This window comes from Eremomyces bilateralis, assembly GCF_010015585.1.
Source record: "Eremomyces bilateralis CBS 781.70 unplaced genomic scaffold P152scaffold_26, whole genome shotgun sequence".
NCBI lineage: Eukaryota > Fungi > Ascomycota > Dothideomycetes > Eremomycetales > Eremomycetaceae > Eremomyces > Eremomyces bilateralis.
This window is the reverse complement of record NW_022985092.1, coordinates 34,203-48,654: the sequence shown is the minus strand read 5'-3', so window position 1 is coordinate 48,654 and position 14,452 is coordinate 34,203. Positions and strand designations below refer to the sequence as shown.

General features: G+C 50.5%; 8 protein-coding genes across 8 annotated transcripts; 3 read left to right on the top strand and 5 right to left on the bottom strand.

Moving 5' to 3' along the window:
• The first annotated feature begins 419 nt into the window (after window positions 1-419).
• On the top strand, window positions 420-2,299 carry P152DRAFT_166129 (FAD/NAD(P)-binding domain-containing protein). The gene has a single exon (XM_033674047.1). It carries the CDS (start codon window positions 543-545, stop codon window positions 2,151-2,153), a length of 1,611 nt encoding a protein of 536 aa, XP_033530859.1. The 5' UTR covers window positions 420-542; the 3' UTR covers window positions 2,154-2,299.
• A 279-nt stretch (window positions 2,300-2,578) lies between these two features.
• P152DRAFT_494785 (putative alcohol dehydrogenase) lies at window positions 2,579-3,506 on the bottom strand. Its single transcript, XM_033682226.1, has 2 exons — window positions 2,962-3,506; window positions 2,579-2,909 (listed from the first exon to the last, which is right to left on the bottom strand). The coding sequence occupies exons 1-2, from the start codon at window positions 3,466-3,468 to the stop codon at window positions 2,640-2,642; spliced, it is 777 nt and encodes a 258-aa protein (XP_033530858.1). The 5' UTR covers window positions 3,469-3,506; the 3' UTR covers window positions 2,579-2,639.
• Window positions 3,507-4,022: 516 nt separating this feature from the next.
• P152DRAFT_461651 (Metallo-hydrolase/oxidoreductase) lies at window positions 4,023-5,344 on the bottom strand. Its single transcript, XM_033680171.1, has one exon. The coding sequence runs from the start codon at window positions 4,983-4,985 to the stop codon at window positions 4,167-4,169; it is 819 nt and encodes a 272-aa protein (XP_033530857.1). The 5' UTR covers window positions 4,986-5,344; the 3' UTR covers window positions 4,023-4,166.
• A 208-nt stretch (window positions 5,345-5,552) lies between these two features.
• Window positions 5,553-7,400, top strand: P152DRAFT_442110 (aldehyde dehydrogenase). The gene is made up of 4 exons (XM_033677729.1): window positions 5,553-5,736; window positions 5,792-5,879; window positions 5,934-6,680; window positions 6,727-7,400. Exons 1-4 carry the CDS (start codon window positions 5,686-5,688, stop codon window positions 7,356-7,358), a joined length of 1,518 nt encoding a protein of 505 aa, XP_033530856.1. The 5' UTR covers window positions 5,553-5,685; the 3' UTR covers window positions 7,359-7,400.
• A 150-nt stretch (window positions 7,401-7,550) lies between these two features.
• Window positions 7,551-10,265, bottom strand: P152DRAFT_461649 (uncharacterized protein). The gene is made up of 2 exons (XM_033680170.1): window positions 9,895-10,265; window positions 7,551-9,837 (listed from the first exon to the last, which is right to left on the bottom strand). Exons 1-2 carry the CDS (start codon window positions 10,053-10,055, stop codon window positions 7,713-7,715), a joined length of 2,286 nt encoding a protein of 761 aa, XP_033530855.1. The 5' UTR covers window positions 10,056-10,265; the 3' UTR covers window positions 7,551-7,712.
• Window positions 10,266-11,100: 835 nt separating this feature from the next.
• P152DRAFT_461648 (uncharacterized protein) lies at window positions 11,101-12,094 on the bottom strand. Its single transcript, XM_033680169.1, has one exon. The coding sequence runs from the start codon at window positions 11,947-11,949 to the stop codon at window positions 11,143-11,145; it is 807 nt and encodes a 268-aa protein (XP_033530854.1). The 5' UTR covers window positions 11,950-12,094; the 3' UTR covers window positions 11,101-11,142.
• Window positions 12,095-12,374: 280 nt separating this feature from the next.
• On the bottom strand, window positions 12,375-13,401 carry P152DRAFT_461647 (RmlC-like cupin). Its single transcript, XM_033680168.1, has one exon. It carries the CDS (start codon window positions 13,251-13,253, stop codon window positions 12,459-12,461), a length of 795 nt encoding a protein of 264 aa, XP_033530853.1. The 5' UTR covers window positions 13,254-13,401; the 3' UTR covers window positions 12,375-12,458.
• A 663-nt stretch (window positions 13,402-14,064) lies between these two features.
• Window positions 14,065-14,274, top strand: P152DRAFT_403719 (uncharacterized protein; the record flags this gene model as incomplete). Its single annotated transcript, XM_033676718.1, has 1 exon — window positions 14,065-14,274. A coding segment is annotated over one exon (210 nt), but the record flags the coding sequence as incomplete, so codon positions are not given.
• Window positions 14,275-14,452: the final 178 nt, after the last annotated feature.

The following is a 14,452-nucleotide window of genomic DNA, read 5'->3' as shown; positions in this document are numbered from 1 at the left end:
CATGGACCCAGGTATCCCTGGCACTGCACTTCGGAAATGACGCAGGGTTCCTGTTGACCAAAAGCCATCGGCAGCAGTCCACTCCCACTTGTGGCGCCAGGTCGGACGGTCTCCCTCCGTCGCAGTCTTGAGTTTGGATACTGGCAAAAATCTTATCGGCGATCAACGAATGAGATCCAGTATGATCTCCCCTGTTCCGCACCCCAATGGCCAAATACGGTAGTCTTTGGATTTTGCTCCATAAGGTCGGACGAAATGAGTCTGCCCGGGTGGTCACCTTCCGTTGTGGCATCATGCTGCACGAAAGCCCACGGGGCTTCAGAGCCCGAGTATGGCTCTGGTCCTACTGAGTAGCTCTTGGGTCGCGTCGCGATATCAGCTCTCCACCAAGAGGAAGATCCGCGACTGGATAAAAAGAGAAAGTGAAAGAAGCGTAAGCCATCCGCTGTGGAAGACATTACCACTTAATCCAAACTGTATAGGGTCAGTCACAATAATCTTACCATCCATTCATACCAACTCCGAATCTCCAAACATTCCTCATGACACCACAAGCAGACGACGGTCTCGATCTACCTGCATCGCCAGATGTTGATGTTCTGGTCATTGGAGGCGGCAACGCTGGATTCTGCAGTGCCATATCGGCAGCAGAGTCTGGAGCCAAGCGTGTCCTACTCATCGACGCGTGTCCTGAGAACTGGGCTGGAGGCAACTCATACTTTACCGCGGGAGCTTTCAGAACTGTCTACCATGGCTTGCAAGACCTACTTCCAATTGTAAACAATGTCGACGAGGCCACAGCGAAAAAGATTGACATGCAACCTTATACGACGGCCGACTTCAATGCCGACATTGATCGAATCTGCAACGGTCGCTCAGATCCAAAACTCGCCAATCTTCTTATCAACGAGTCCAACGACGCAGTCAAGTGGCTAGCCAAGAATGGTGTCCGATTCCAGCTCTCGTTCAACCGTCAAGCATACGAAGTCGACGGTAGATTCAAGTTCTGGGGCGGCATGTCGCTCAAGACACAGGACGGCGGGAAAGGCCTCATTCAAGATCATCTCAGGGCCGCCCGTGCACTCGGCATTAAGGTCCTCTTCTCCACCCCAGCCAAGCGTCTCGTCCTCGACCACAAAACCGGTGCTGTCAGGTTTGTCGTAGTACAGGCGTCGAATGGCCTGGAGCGGGAGATCAGCACCGGGTCCGTCATTTTAGCCGCTGGAGGTTTCGAAGCCAACCCGAGGATGAGGGCGCAGTACCTGGGTCCCAACTGGGACATTGCCAAAGTGCGTGGCACGCCGTACAATACCGGCGCAGTCCTGGAATTGGCCATGCGCGATGCCCACGCGAAGCAGGTCGGCAACTGGTCTGGCTGCCACTCTGTCGCATGGGATGCCAACGCTCCAGCTCATGCAGGAGATCGTCAAATCTCAAATGAATTCACCAAATCAGGATATCCACTTGGCTTGATGCTTAACACTCACGGCGAGCGCTTTGTCGATGAAGGCGTCGATCTCCGCAACTATACTTACGCCATTTTCGGAAAAGCTATTCTTGCACAACCCGATAATGCCGCCTTTCAGGTTTGGGACGCGCAAACCACCCCGTGGCTCCGTGATGAGGAGTACCGTGACGAGCGTGTGGAGAGGATTGTGGGCCAGACGATTGAGGAGTTGGCGCGCAAGTGCGCCGAAAAAGGCCTCAGGAACCCGGACAAGTTTCTCGAAACCATTCGGACCTATAATAATGCTGTCGAAGCCTTCAGGGCTGAAAATCCCGACCTCAAGTGGGATCCACCTATCAGAGACGGTCTGTCGACACAGTCCAGCAAGCAACGCCTTCCGCTTGCCAAGTCCAACTGGGCTTTGTCGCTCACTCAGGGTCCGTTTCTAGCGGTCAAGGTCACTTGCGGTGTCACGTTCACATTTGGCGGTCTTGCGGTCGACCCAGAAACGGCTGGCGTCATTTCAGCGGCAACCAACACTGTTGTCCCAGGCCTGTACTGCGCTGGAGAAATGCTGGGAGGTCTATTCTACGACAACTACCCAGGAGGCAGTGGTCTCACCTCTGGAGCTGTGTTTGGACGCCGGGCAGGAAAAGCAGCAGCAGAAAGGGCCAGCCAGAGTACTTTTCTTCCAGCAAGGTTGTAATATGTTGCTTACGAGATGTGGTTGTATCACGGAGGCAGTCAATAGAGTATCTGAAGCGGATTCAACAATAGAGCTAAACAATGAATCAACGTCTAGTCATGTGTTTGCAATATTAAGTCATATTATGGCTCCATTTATACCTGGTGTGAGCGGCAACTTCTGGCTAGATCAATCAAGTATCTATGGACAACGTGTAGCCGCGGTCCGAAATAAATCAGCACCACGTTATGAAGATTGCATTTGTCAAGTCTAACACTTCAAGGTCTCCTTTCACAATACTATAGTGCACGCTCCTTCCAGAATGACTGTAGGCCTAGGCGTTATCACTCATCCTGTATACATCCGCTTCGATAAAAGGCGCTAACCGTGGATGCATGATATTAACTAAGCCACAGGCACACACATATAACTAGTCATACTCATGATATCTTTACAACAAGCGGGATTCAACATATTTACAGTAATCCATGAATCAATTGGATTGACTTAAGCTGCCAATCTTCCTCCGTCAACTGGAAAGTTGACACCGGACACGAAGTTGGCCTCGTCGCTCGCAAGATAGACAGCCGCATGCGCAATGCTATCGGCATCGCCCATCCGTCTCAAGGGAACGGTCTGCGCGAACCTCTCGCGCTCCTCTGCCGTGTCGGGAACCCCTGAGAACTTCTCCAGCAATCCAGTGGGGCTTCGTAGCGGGCAAATGGAGTTGACGCGAACGCCGTGCGGACCCCATTCGGCGGCCAATCCTTGAGTGACCTAGTGGTTCATGGTTAGCGGAGTTGGAGGACTGGAAGAAATTGTTGCTTACTGTGTTGAGGAAGCCCTTAGTGCCTCCGTAGAAAACTTGTCCCGGTCGCACTTTCATGCCAGCGACAGAGGAGGTATTAAGGAAAACACCCTGCTTCCGCTCCGCAAAATACGGCATGACAGTGACGACGCTGTGATATATGCTCTTCGTGTTGACCATGACCAGCTTATCAAACTCCGCCTCCGTTACCTCGGTGCTAGGCTTCTTGTTGTACGTCGTGCCGGCGTTATTGACGACGATATCGAGCTTGCCGAACTTGTCTTGAGCAATCTTGAGGCCCTCCTTCCATGCCTCGCTCTTAGTGCAGTCGAACTGCACGAATATGGCCTCGCCTTGCTCACCGCTGCGGTCCGAGTTGATTCCATTTGTGACCCGCTCGCCGTTCTCGGTGGCAATGTCCGCAATGAGGACATGAGCGCCCTCCCTGGAGTAGAACTTGGCAATGGCTTCGCCAAAGCCAGAGCCTGCACCAGTAATGAGGGCAACCTTTCCTTGCAAGCGGCCCATTCTAGAGCTGATGACCAAGTTTCTGGAGTCTTCGATTGGATTTGAAACTATCAGTTTGATTCAAGTCATTGGGGAGGGTCGTGATTGGAATGCCATGTCTGCAGTATCTTTGGATGCTGCGCTGCATTTATGGAAGTCGTCGCGATGAGACAAGGACTGGACGGCTCCACTTGGATCCGACTACTACTCTAGTACGGAGCAAAGGGATAAAAGAGTCAAAGCAAACATGAGCATGAAAGTGGTGGTTGCTGATACTGGCTGCGGAGCGGACATTTTGTCTCCGAAAGATCCACATCGGGCCTGGGAGATAATAGTGCCCGCGGCTGATATGACCGGCCGGTCATGATCCTTTGAACTGTGGAGCAAGGCCCGGAAACATGCAGTGTGCCGATAAGCGCAATATAACGACCATCAGTGTGACATGTAAGCGTGGGCAGCTCATCGAGTACGTAAAACACGAGCACCAGGGAGCTGGGCAACTGGCCGAAGTCTGGCGCTCGGATTAACACACTGAGAAGGGTATAGATGCATGAACAGATCATTGCCCTAGCTAAAGTGTAAAGAAGTTTCAATTTCCTATATCCATAGCGCGTTCAACTATTGTCTGTTCAACTTCGCGTCATACCAACGCGCATCATAAGTCGGGATTCCTCTGTTGTCCATTGTTCATCCAAAGTCCTTCATTTGACCGAGTACAATCAATAATTTTTCAAGTTTGCTTCATACCAATCCGCATCATGGGCCAGGATAATCTCCACTCCCGTTTCCCGCGCAAACTCCTGAACCCGCTGCAAGTGTGCTTCGGCTGCCTCTAAGTCACTGTGAGCGGACTTGCAGCGGAGACCCGTGGCTTCGTCTGTGTATATTGCAGTCTGTGCCGTGCCATGCAGAATTCTGGCATTGTGAGTAGTATCGGCAGCCAAATAGAGCCACTTCTGATTATCCACTCTGACGAGAGCATTAAGGTGACCGATGCAGTGACCTGGCGCGTTAATGATGAAGAGCGACTTGTCGCCGAAGAAGTCGTGCGTTTGCGGAAATGGCCCTAACGGCTCCCAGAACCCGCTGGTGTCGGTTGAGGGCACCGGTAGGAAGGAAAGCTTGTTCCCTTGGGGTATCAGGTTCGAATCGTAATTAGATTCTGGGTCGGTTGGATAAGTTTTTGGGCCGAGAATCAATTCTTCTGCGCCTGGTCCAAGCAGAAAAGTGACGTTTGGCCCAAATTTCGATGGGTCTCCAACGTGATCGTAATGCAGATGTGAAATGATAACAGTATCAACATCGTTCTGCGGGTCGATGTGAAGTTTATTGAGGCTTTCAAAGACATCCTGAGGCACCTCCGTCTTGACGACAGTCTGCAGTCTTTCGTAGACTGTGGGTGGATAGTTTTCAATATCCCTCCTGATACCCAAATCGAAAACCACTTTCCGTTTTGTGACCTGGTGCTCAATCAACCAGGACATCGAAGGGACCCGGCGGATGTCATCTGGAGCGGACCCCTGAACGAATAGGTCCATTGGGAGATAAAGAAAACCTGCTTCGAGACGATGTAAATTCACGGCGGTTCCTGGCACGGCCAGGACGCTAGAAAGAGGTGCAACCATGATTGCGATGATCAATTGGATGTATCGAAACATAGAGAGGAGTTTGTCTGTTGTAATAAAAAGCTTTTTTATGCTTCTTTCTGGAACTACAATATGTATGTAGATGGCATGATTTATAGTTCTCTCGGCCTTGATTCCATATGAACCATGACGTAGATGACGATCAAAATTCGGCAAAGACTATCCTTCACTCCGAGTACTGAAGTACGAGCAATGGGTTATGACGTCTCCGATGGTTGGGAGAGTTGGTCGGGCTTGGATCAAGTCGGACATATCTGATGTTGTTCGTGATGATCCAGGGATGACTAGAACTGGTCGGAACAGTTTCCCTAGGCTATCCACTTGCGGAGGATCATCCTCCGCCCCCGGCTCCACGCTGGCCCGCTGGCCGCTAGCCTCGCCTCGCACTCTTGCTCAATACGACTGCATCGCAGTGGCTCCGTTCAGGCGTGCCGGCTATTTTTGCTGGTCGCCCTTTTTAATCACTCTGCAGTGCTGCTGTTACTGTAGAGTCATTAGTTAGCCCGACCCGGTAAGATTCGAGTTTGCTGAAAAATCTCATCGTGTTTCATTACTATCAATCTACCCATCACCAAGTCTAATATCTTCAAACATGGCAGCAGTTTCAGGCATCGAAATCCTTTCCAAGCCTGTCCCTTACCAGGTAAACACCATCACTACTCGTTGTAAGAGAACTACCTTATCTGACAGCATTGTAGTTCAAAGATCCCTCACTGTTGGACGCACGAGCCTACGTTGGAGGCCAATGGGTATCCGCCAAGAATAGCAGCACTTGTTCCGTATTCGGTAATTAGGTTCACCCCTTGCACTCGTATGCTGACTAAAGTATTCGGTACATAGACCCCGTGGACAATCAACCCGTCTTCCAGGTCGCGAACCTTTCTCGTGAAGAAGTTCGAGGTGCAATTGACGCTGCACAATCCGCCTTCCAGACATATAAGAAGTTCACTGCTCGCAAACGCAAAGAGCTCCTTAGAAAATGGACTGACATCATCCGTGCTAACCGCGATGATCTGGCAGCCATTTGTACCCTGGAGCTAGGCAAACCCATCGCGGAATCGCTCGTCACCGTCGACTATGGAATCAGCTTTCTTGAATGGTTCCAGGGCGAAGTCGAGCGCCTTTATGGTGAGACCATCCCTGCGGCGAAGGGTGACAACCGCATCTTTACCACTCGCGAGCCGCAAGGCGTTGTAGCAGCCATTACACCTTGGAACTCACCTGTTGCTATGATTCTACGCAAGGTGGGCGCGGCGATTGCCGCGGGTTGTACCGTTGTGCTGAAGCCAGCACCGGAGACGCCAATGTGCGCGATTGCCATTGCAAAGCTCTTTGAGCGAGTGGGCGACGGATATCCGCCTGGTACTCTGAACGTGGTGACTGGCGATATCTCTGGAGCGGCATCAATCGGAGCAGAGATGTGCGAGAGCATCTTTGTTCGCCATCTGAGCTTCACCGGTTCCACAGCGGTAGGCAAATTCTTGAATGCCGAATGTGCCAAGACATTGAAGAAGACGAGCATGGAACTTGGTGGCAACGCGCCCTTTATCGTCTTTGAGGATGCGGATATTCAAAAGGCAGTCGACGGTAAATGTCGTCCATACCTTCTTCACGCCATATGGTAACCATTTAGGTTTGATCGCATCCAAGTTTCGATCGTCCGGCCAGACATGTGTATGCGCGAACCGCATTTTCGTCCATCGTTCCATTATTGAAAACTTCGCCCAAAAGCTGAAAGCCTCGCTAGAAACGACGTTTATCTACGGCTCGGTTTGGGACTCCAAAGTCAACTTCGGCCCTCTGTACTCGCCCAAGGGCGTCACCAAAGTCCAGCAGCACGTCGAGGATGCCGTTTCCAACGGGGCAAAGTTGTTCAACGGGGGCTTCATTAAAGAAGACCTCGGGCCGAATTTTTACGTCCCAACGATCCTGCTCGACGCGAAACCGGACACGATGAAGTTCGGTAGTGAGGAGACGTTTGGACCGGTGGCTCCACTGGTGCCGTTTGACACCGAGGAGGAGGTTCTCAAGTTGGCCAACACGTACCAGAGCGGGCTTGCTGCATACTTTTACACGGAAAACATTTCCAGGCTATGGAGAGTCGCCGAGGCTTTGGATACTGGTATGGTGGGTGTTCGCGTTGGGCTCATCAGCGCCTGCGAGCAGCCCTTTGGTGGTATCAAGGAGAGCGGTATTGGCAGGGAGGGATCCAAGTTTGGTGTGGAGGATTATACGAATGTCAAGAGTATCACTGTCGGGCTTTGATTAACTTTACTATCACTGAGAAGTATATTTAATAGAGTACAGCGCCGTTCTGCGATAATACATGGTTCCACCCCTATTCCCAATCTTTCCAATTTGTCATCCAAGCATGCTTGAATGTTGGAAATACGTGACCGCCTAGATCTCACCAATTACTCATTCTGCATAATGTTGGATAAAAATATGCTTACAGCTAACGGCTGGTTCTTTGTTCATGCGGCCTGACTAGTCTTCCTGTTCTATATGGTAAAACTTCTGGAGGTGACTTCAACTACTTGGCTTTCACCTTGAGTTCCTTCGGTGCATCACAAGGCAAACGTTATATACGGTGCTTTAGAACCATGGACGAACCTGCATTTATTGCATCACTGGGGACTCAAATGGGTCCAAACATGAAGTCGTGCCACCCATGGGTTGAGGGGCCGAATCGCCTAGCTGATATGATTGCCAGCCCATGAACCCAAACAGCACATCATCTTCAAACGACTCATGCCAGTTACTCCAATCAAACTCCGCTTCTCCTATGGATAAGCTCGTCGACTGCACGCCAGAATCAAACCGAACCGCCGATGCGTACTCGCAATGCAATCCGGCAATATGCTCACTCGCAGCATTTGGTGCAGCTTCTGGGCCACTGGTAGGATCAGCAGCTATTTCTACACCCTTGGTGACCATGAGCTTTTCGATGATGGAAGTAAGATGCGATACCCCGGGATTAGGAACGGAAAGGTCCCGTAGGCAGCGCAGACTCCATGCCAGCAAGACGGAGTGATCGCCGGTCGGGTTCGGCGCGGCCGCAGTGTTGCGTACGTGGATCGTGCTGGCCACGTAAAGACCGTAGGCGATGAGGTATGGGGCGGCGCGCAGCGTATACCGAGATTGGTACGCGATGGCAAGACTGGTGATGTTTCGCGCGGCGACAGAGCACCGCTTCCAAGATGTCGCAGGTACAGTGGTTGCCCAGTTCAGGTGCCCTTCAGCGACCAGCGGCCGGTGCAGGAGAATTATAACAGCGTGGTAGAGTATGTGTAGAGCCAGCATGTTGGGCGCCGGTATGCGACCACCTTCGAGAGTGGCGGATATAGGATCGAGCCGGATAAATCCGGGGAGGTCGGCCTCCCACTTCTCGAGAGCGTTATCAATTCCCTTGAGACTCGCCTGAGCCTCAGCTGGAGTTGCTCCCACGACATAGAAGATGTCGATAATCCGGTCGACGATTTTGAAGAGAAGGCAGATTTGCTGAAAGTAGGATACTGAATAGATGAGGCCCTGCGGAGCGGAACCCAACCGCAGGCGGTCTTCAGGAATTGAAGGGTCAATATATGGGGCCCAGAGCTCGTTCTCCTCTAGATGGTCGTTAAGCTCATGGGAAACATATGCATCGCGGAGCCGAATGCCCACCGGCCGTCCCAGATAGAGGCTCTGCAGTTTGTCACAGATGAAGGCGCCCCAAAAGACTCGTCGATACATTTCAACTTCTTCCGCATTTTCGTCTGTGATCTTGTGGTCCAGATGCAGGCCAAGGTCGAATATCATGCGTAGTGCTGATCCCGTAAGCATCCAGCCCTTGGATGTTGACCCCTTGGCGATATAGGAGGAGCCCAAAAGAAGCAGGCCGGCTATGGTTGGGATGCTTGGGGTTAGCAGGAGCTGCTTCTCCTCCATCAGCTCGTCGCATCGGCGGAAGAAGCGGCCTCCGGCAGTGCTGGGATTTTGAGGATCGTCCATGACAGCCGCTCGCTGTGAAAACTTGCTTGCGCAGGCAAAGATGGCATTGATGAGCAACTTGGACGCGAAACGGCCACCGCGTAGTATATCCCGCATGATCGCCGGTCTGTACGTCAAGAGAAACGTATGGTGCTGCCGGTTCCAGTGGAGATCTAGTAAGTGGATTGCAAGGTCGATCGGCACGCCGTCTAGCGAAACCAGCTCTCTCAGTTTGTGCTCGTTCTGTCGTGATATGACGGCATTTGCTAGGAGTGCGTTTTGCATATGGACCGAGACTACCCGATCCTCCTGGCGGGCGGTGTTCGGTCGGGATTGGAGCGCCGATGAAGGCCCAAAAGCGTTGACCTTTCCTTTTTCGTCTGTCCATAGGTATGGGGACACGTCCGGCGTTGACTCCACGGTCGCTGGTCCACCTTCGTTGGTCCTTGCTTCGCCGGGCATGCTCGCATCATTGCTGCGATCTGTTGAGTCGAACAGTTCATGAGATATTCCTCCAGAGTCGGCTTGATTCTGAGATGCAGATGGTTGCACTTCCCCAATGACACTGCTGGCTACCTCGAGCTCACCTGATGCGGGATGAGACACTTGTTGCTGTCGCTGTTGCTGCTGGATTAGTGATTGGCTGTCATCCGCCTGTAAAGCATCGGCGACGTTGCTACCCGCATCAGGGGATCTCATCCCTCCCATTCTCTGGATCATGGCACACAATCTTGCATTCTCCGTCCGTAGCTCCTCTAGCATCGCCAGCGTGGGTCTACGGCACAAGTCAGGAAGAAACCAAGAGAGTTGGATAAATGAGTGAAGATCCAACCTTGCTTTTCGCGGTTGAAACACATAGACGCATTTGCGATTCTGGCGGAAACATGATCCACATGATGGCCTCTGCGTATCACATCGCACCTTGCGGGTGCGACAGTATTCGCAACTCCGAGTGGTGCTTTGATGCGAGGCAGTGTCGCCTTTGCCTGACATGACAACGTCGTCTTATGTCTGCCAAATGGAATAGAACTCTGACTTAAGGAGATACAGAATGAAAAAGTTTGGGCTGCGGTCTTCGACCTAGGTACTGGGATAACATAGTCCGCCACCGACATACTGTACGGTATACAAAAGAGACTGCTAAAATTCTGTGAGCCTTAGCAACCTTGTTACCAGGAGTCTTGACGACTCCCGCTAAGAGGGCGCTTCATCGGTACATGTACGGATAGCCGATGCGCGGGGTTGTTGATATCGTAGATCTTGGCGTTGGTCCGCGACTGCACGTGTCGCATTTCGCCGGGGTGATGATTAAGCACGATCGCTGCTGAAGGCCTGAAGCTCAGTTACTGTAGTCATAACGCAAATTGGTATTAACGATTCCCATTGCCTAGAAAAGGTGGTCTAGCCAGTAAGCCAGATGAAGATAACTTAAATACATAACTAGGAGAAGACTGAGGAGTCCTAATTAGGCCTAGCCCAGGGGTAGAGGGCAGTAGAAACCAACAGGGGCATCTTGCGACAGAGGGAGCCACCAAAAACAGCGGTCAACTTGCTGTCGTCTCTTTTACTATTATTAACTAGAATACCTAACAAAATGAGTGAGCAATGACACAGACAAAAATGAATCCCACCCCGTTCTTCCCATGCAGAATTACGCTGCTTGATCTATGTCCCTTATTTAGGACCACAGTGTCCTATCTCCTTGATGCCATAGAAGTGTTTCTCAAATTAGCAGCCATATGAGCATTCTTTTCCCATATAAATTGGTTATCCTCCGGCCCATAGTCCTCGATAAAATATACAAAAGGCCCGGGAAAGGCTGATGTCGCAAAAACTGCGTATCCGGTGGCAGCGGAGAGGGGGAATAATATGATTTTGCCCGGAGAATGTCGTCCTTGAACGAATTTATATATGGGTGTAATGTGTGAGATAAATAGCGGTTTCGCTCAATCAGGTGATTAATGCAGCGACACGGTGGGAAAACTCCGTTAGATTCCAAAAGAGCGTAGATAGATTCAACTTGATCCTGAAAAGCCGGATCCTACGAAAACAGGCTGTTCCTGCAGCTATTTTATATGGTTTACAATGGTGATCTTTTCCCTAAAAAGGGAAAGAATAGGGGTATAGAATCGAATGCGGAATGAAGCCGTGGGGAAACGCCAAGAAACACAGATATTCTGTGACATAGTGTGAGGATGAGATTTTCCATCGCGATAGCGCTCCCCTCGTTATCTCCAACAACCAGAACAGGATCAGGCTTGCGGTAATATATCCCACAATGGCAATCTTTCTGAACAGTTCCATCGTCATTCTCAATATCTTCGCATTCACATTCTCTGAAAGTGTAAGAACTTAATTCGCCAAGGCAGTCGATGCCAACTTTGATGGAGCTAATATCTGAAACACGAGGGTTTGCGACCGGATGTAGGCTGCTATCGGGGAGCTGGAAGGGCTTAGTTGGGGCAAAAGGATCCGTAGCGTCGTCAACAACTAGAATGTCGCTCAGTTCACCAAAAACGGGCCATCGGATCCGGAGCGAGTCAATCGATGGATAAACGTGTCCAAGGAAGTGGGATTTGAAGTCCTCGTACGGCCGAGAAGGTTCATTAGAGGATGCCAGCGGCATTTCCTCGACGATCTCCGTACCATCTTCATCTGTTGTGATCCGGAGGGGGGGAGGGTGACTCTGGGCACCATAGTTGGGAACAGATGCTGGCCCACGTGGAAACTTGCGGCCTCTGAGAATGGCCATGATCGTCAAGTAGAGAGCGGACTCTGTTTCAGTCTTGAGGTGATGCTTTCTTGAGCGATGATTTTGACAAGGTGGTTCCAACGAGTTCAGGAGGAAGTACCTGGCAAGGCCGGCCACGATCCAAGGTATAGTCATAGTGTAGTCCAGCACACTTCGTGGACCTGGTACAGAATTTACGCGACAATGAGTGCGAGGTGGAAGATGGAGGCGTTGACATAGAAAGTGGTAATATTGAGCATTGATCAACTGCCTGTCGTTGAAATGAAGACGATGGCACTGCGGGTCGTTGTACTGAGCAGAGCAGACAGGATATATTATGTGAGGGTTTAAAGCCTTGGCGTGCCTCGGCCACCTACCAATTCTGTCGGGTTTCCTCTAACTACCATATTGGTCAGTTCATATGTACGTAGTTACATAGAATCTGACTTGTAATGTTGTACACAGGACAGAAATGAGAAAAGTGGACGGAATTCTCTAAAATTGAAAAGATATTTTAATAGAGAGCTTAGACTCCGGACTCTAGTAAATACAGTTGTAAATGACTCGGTAAATAAACAAAAACCCATCGAAATTGGAACGCCGGGACGATGCTCGCTAATAGGGACATGATGCTCCAAAAATCAAGATCTTCTCACACGGTGGCATTACTTCCTCTTGGGAATCTTGCAGTGCTCCAAACATTGCTCAATGCCACGGGCAACATTGGCAGGAATCTTGCTGCGGAATTCTTCAATACGGTCTCCATCGAATTGTTCCGGGAAACCGAGAACAGCCTCGATTGTCTCGCCATCCAAACCGAAAAAGTTCTGTGCAACCTGAGATACACCGGGATCGTCATTGTTGAGGGCAGAAATGAAAGTAGCATCATCACAGGTTGGATTGACTTCAAAGTGGATGCTACCCATAGGAAACAAAGTGGCTTGAAGTGGACCAAGTTTGCCAGCGATTTCCGATTTTTCACCGGGATCGACAAGTCCGTTCTCAAGGATATAACCGAAGTCTACCTCACTACCACTGGCGACGGTAAGAAGTTCGGTAGCTCGTGGATGGACATGAGGAGTGTTGATGCCACAAGGACCGAGGAAGCCAACAGTAACAGCAAGTCCCGATTCGGCGAGAATGGGCCAGTTCTTGGTATTGGCGAGGTTGACGGCACCTCCCTTCCCTTCTGGTGCAGGTAGAGGAGTGTTAAAATCGAAAGAAACGACGCTACGTAGTTCGTCCTCAGGAAGAAGTTTGCCGTCCCGAGTGACAAGTTGCTTGAAGCGATCGACAAGAGTTGGTTGTGTTAGGAGCTTGGTGAAGTCGACTGAAGGCGCTGGAGGGATAGGGGAGATTCCGGAGGCAGAACGGGGTTGTCGAAGACCGATTGGTTGCGGAGCGGCAGTCGCACTAGCTGCAAGTGCAGCGATGAGGAGTTTAATGATGGTAAAAGACATATTATTGACTGATTATAGAGTTGTAAGAGTAGATGAGTGAGAGAAGACTGGTGAATGTCTTGTATCTGGTAGATCTACTTAGTGATAATGAATTCAAACCATCTAGACGTAGAGAGAGCACTCTTATATAGCTCACTGTCTTGTCTGAGATGTCATCCAATCTCACTATACCAGGCGGATCGTCAGGCACAAGGCCGTCTCCGCGCTTGTGCTATGTTCGACACTGAATTCTAAGATAGAAATAAGCAGGCGGTAGTATGACAGCGCCACTCTATAAGAGTCCACATGGGGCCAAAGTATGCTTATTTTCCGAGCTTAAACTTTAATCTTTAATTAAAGTCTAGAACGTACAAAGGCAGTGCAAGTACAGCCATAACCTGTATCTCGGCTGTTGAATGATCCGAGAAATTGGGGCCGTGTTCGATCTGCTCAAGGTTTAATTCTATTCCTGGGTTGGTAACAATTCAGGCATATCCATCTCTTGATCCAAAATAGGAAGATGATTCGATACTAAAAAGTCAAGAGAAGTTGGTGTTTCCGTCGAAGAAGCCGAGAAGTTGAAAATGGGATGTTTGAAGAATTGGACCAATCAACACCAACCAACATCCAACAAACCACAGCCTCTCCCCCCCCACTGTTCCTGGCAGCAGCCCCGAAATCCCAAAATAGATCTTCATCCCCCATATTAAGTCAGCAGACCCCCTTGTCGGCCACCCCCCTTGTCAGCCACCCTAAATCGGGTTGTACGTAGATCTGTAGATAGTTTTGAATCAATGAAACAATCAATGCAAGGACTATTGTTCTTGCCAAAATGCCTGAATATACAGAAGAGGCTCTGCAAAGTGCTCTAGATGATTTTCCGACCCGGAAAATCCCCTCTTTGCGCAAGGTTTCGGAGCTATATCAAATCCCAAGGTCTACACTTCAGAGTAGACTCGCAGGCCGTCCAACTCGCAAAGAGAGCGCCCAGATTACACAGAATCTATCCCCTGTTCAAGAGAGATACCTTGCGGAATGGATTATCGAAGAAGACCGCGCCAATCGGGCCCCTTCTCACGCAAGAGTGGTCCAAATGGCAGAATGCATTGCCCGGGAAAATGGGGATACGACCCCTTGCGGTCAACATTGGACTCAAGGCTTCCTTCGTCGTAACCCGCAGGTAAACTCTATGGTCAGAACGGCTCTCGAAGCGCCTCGAG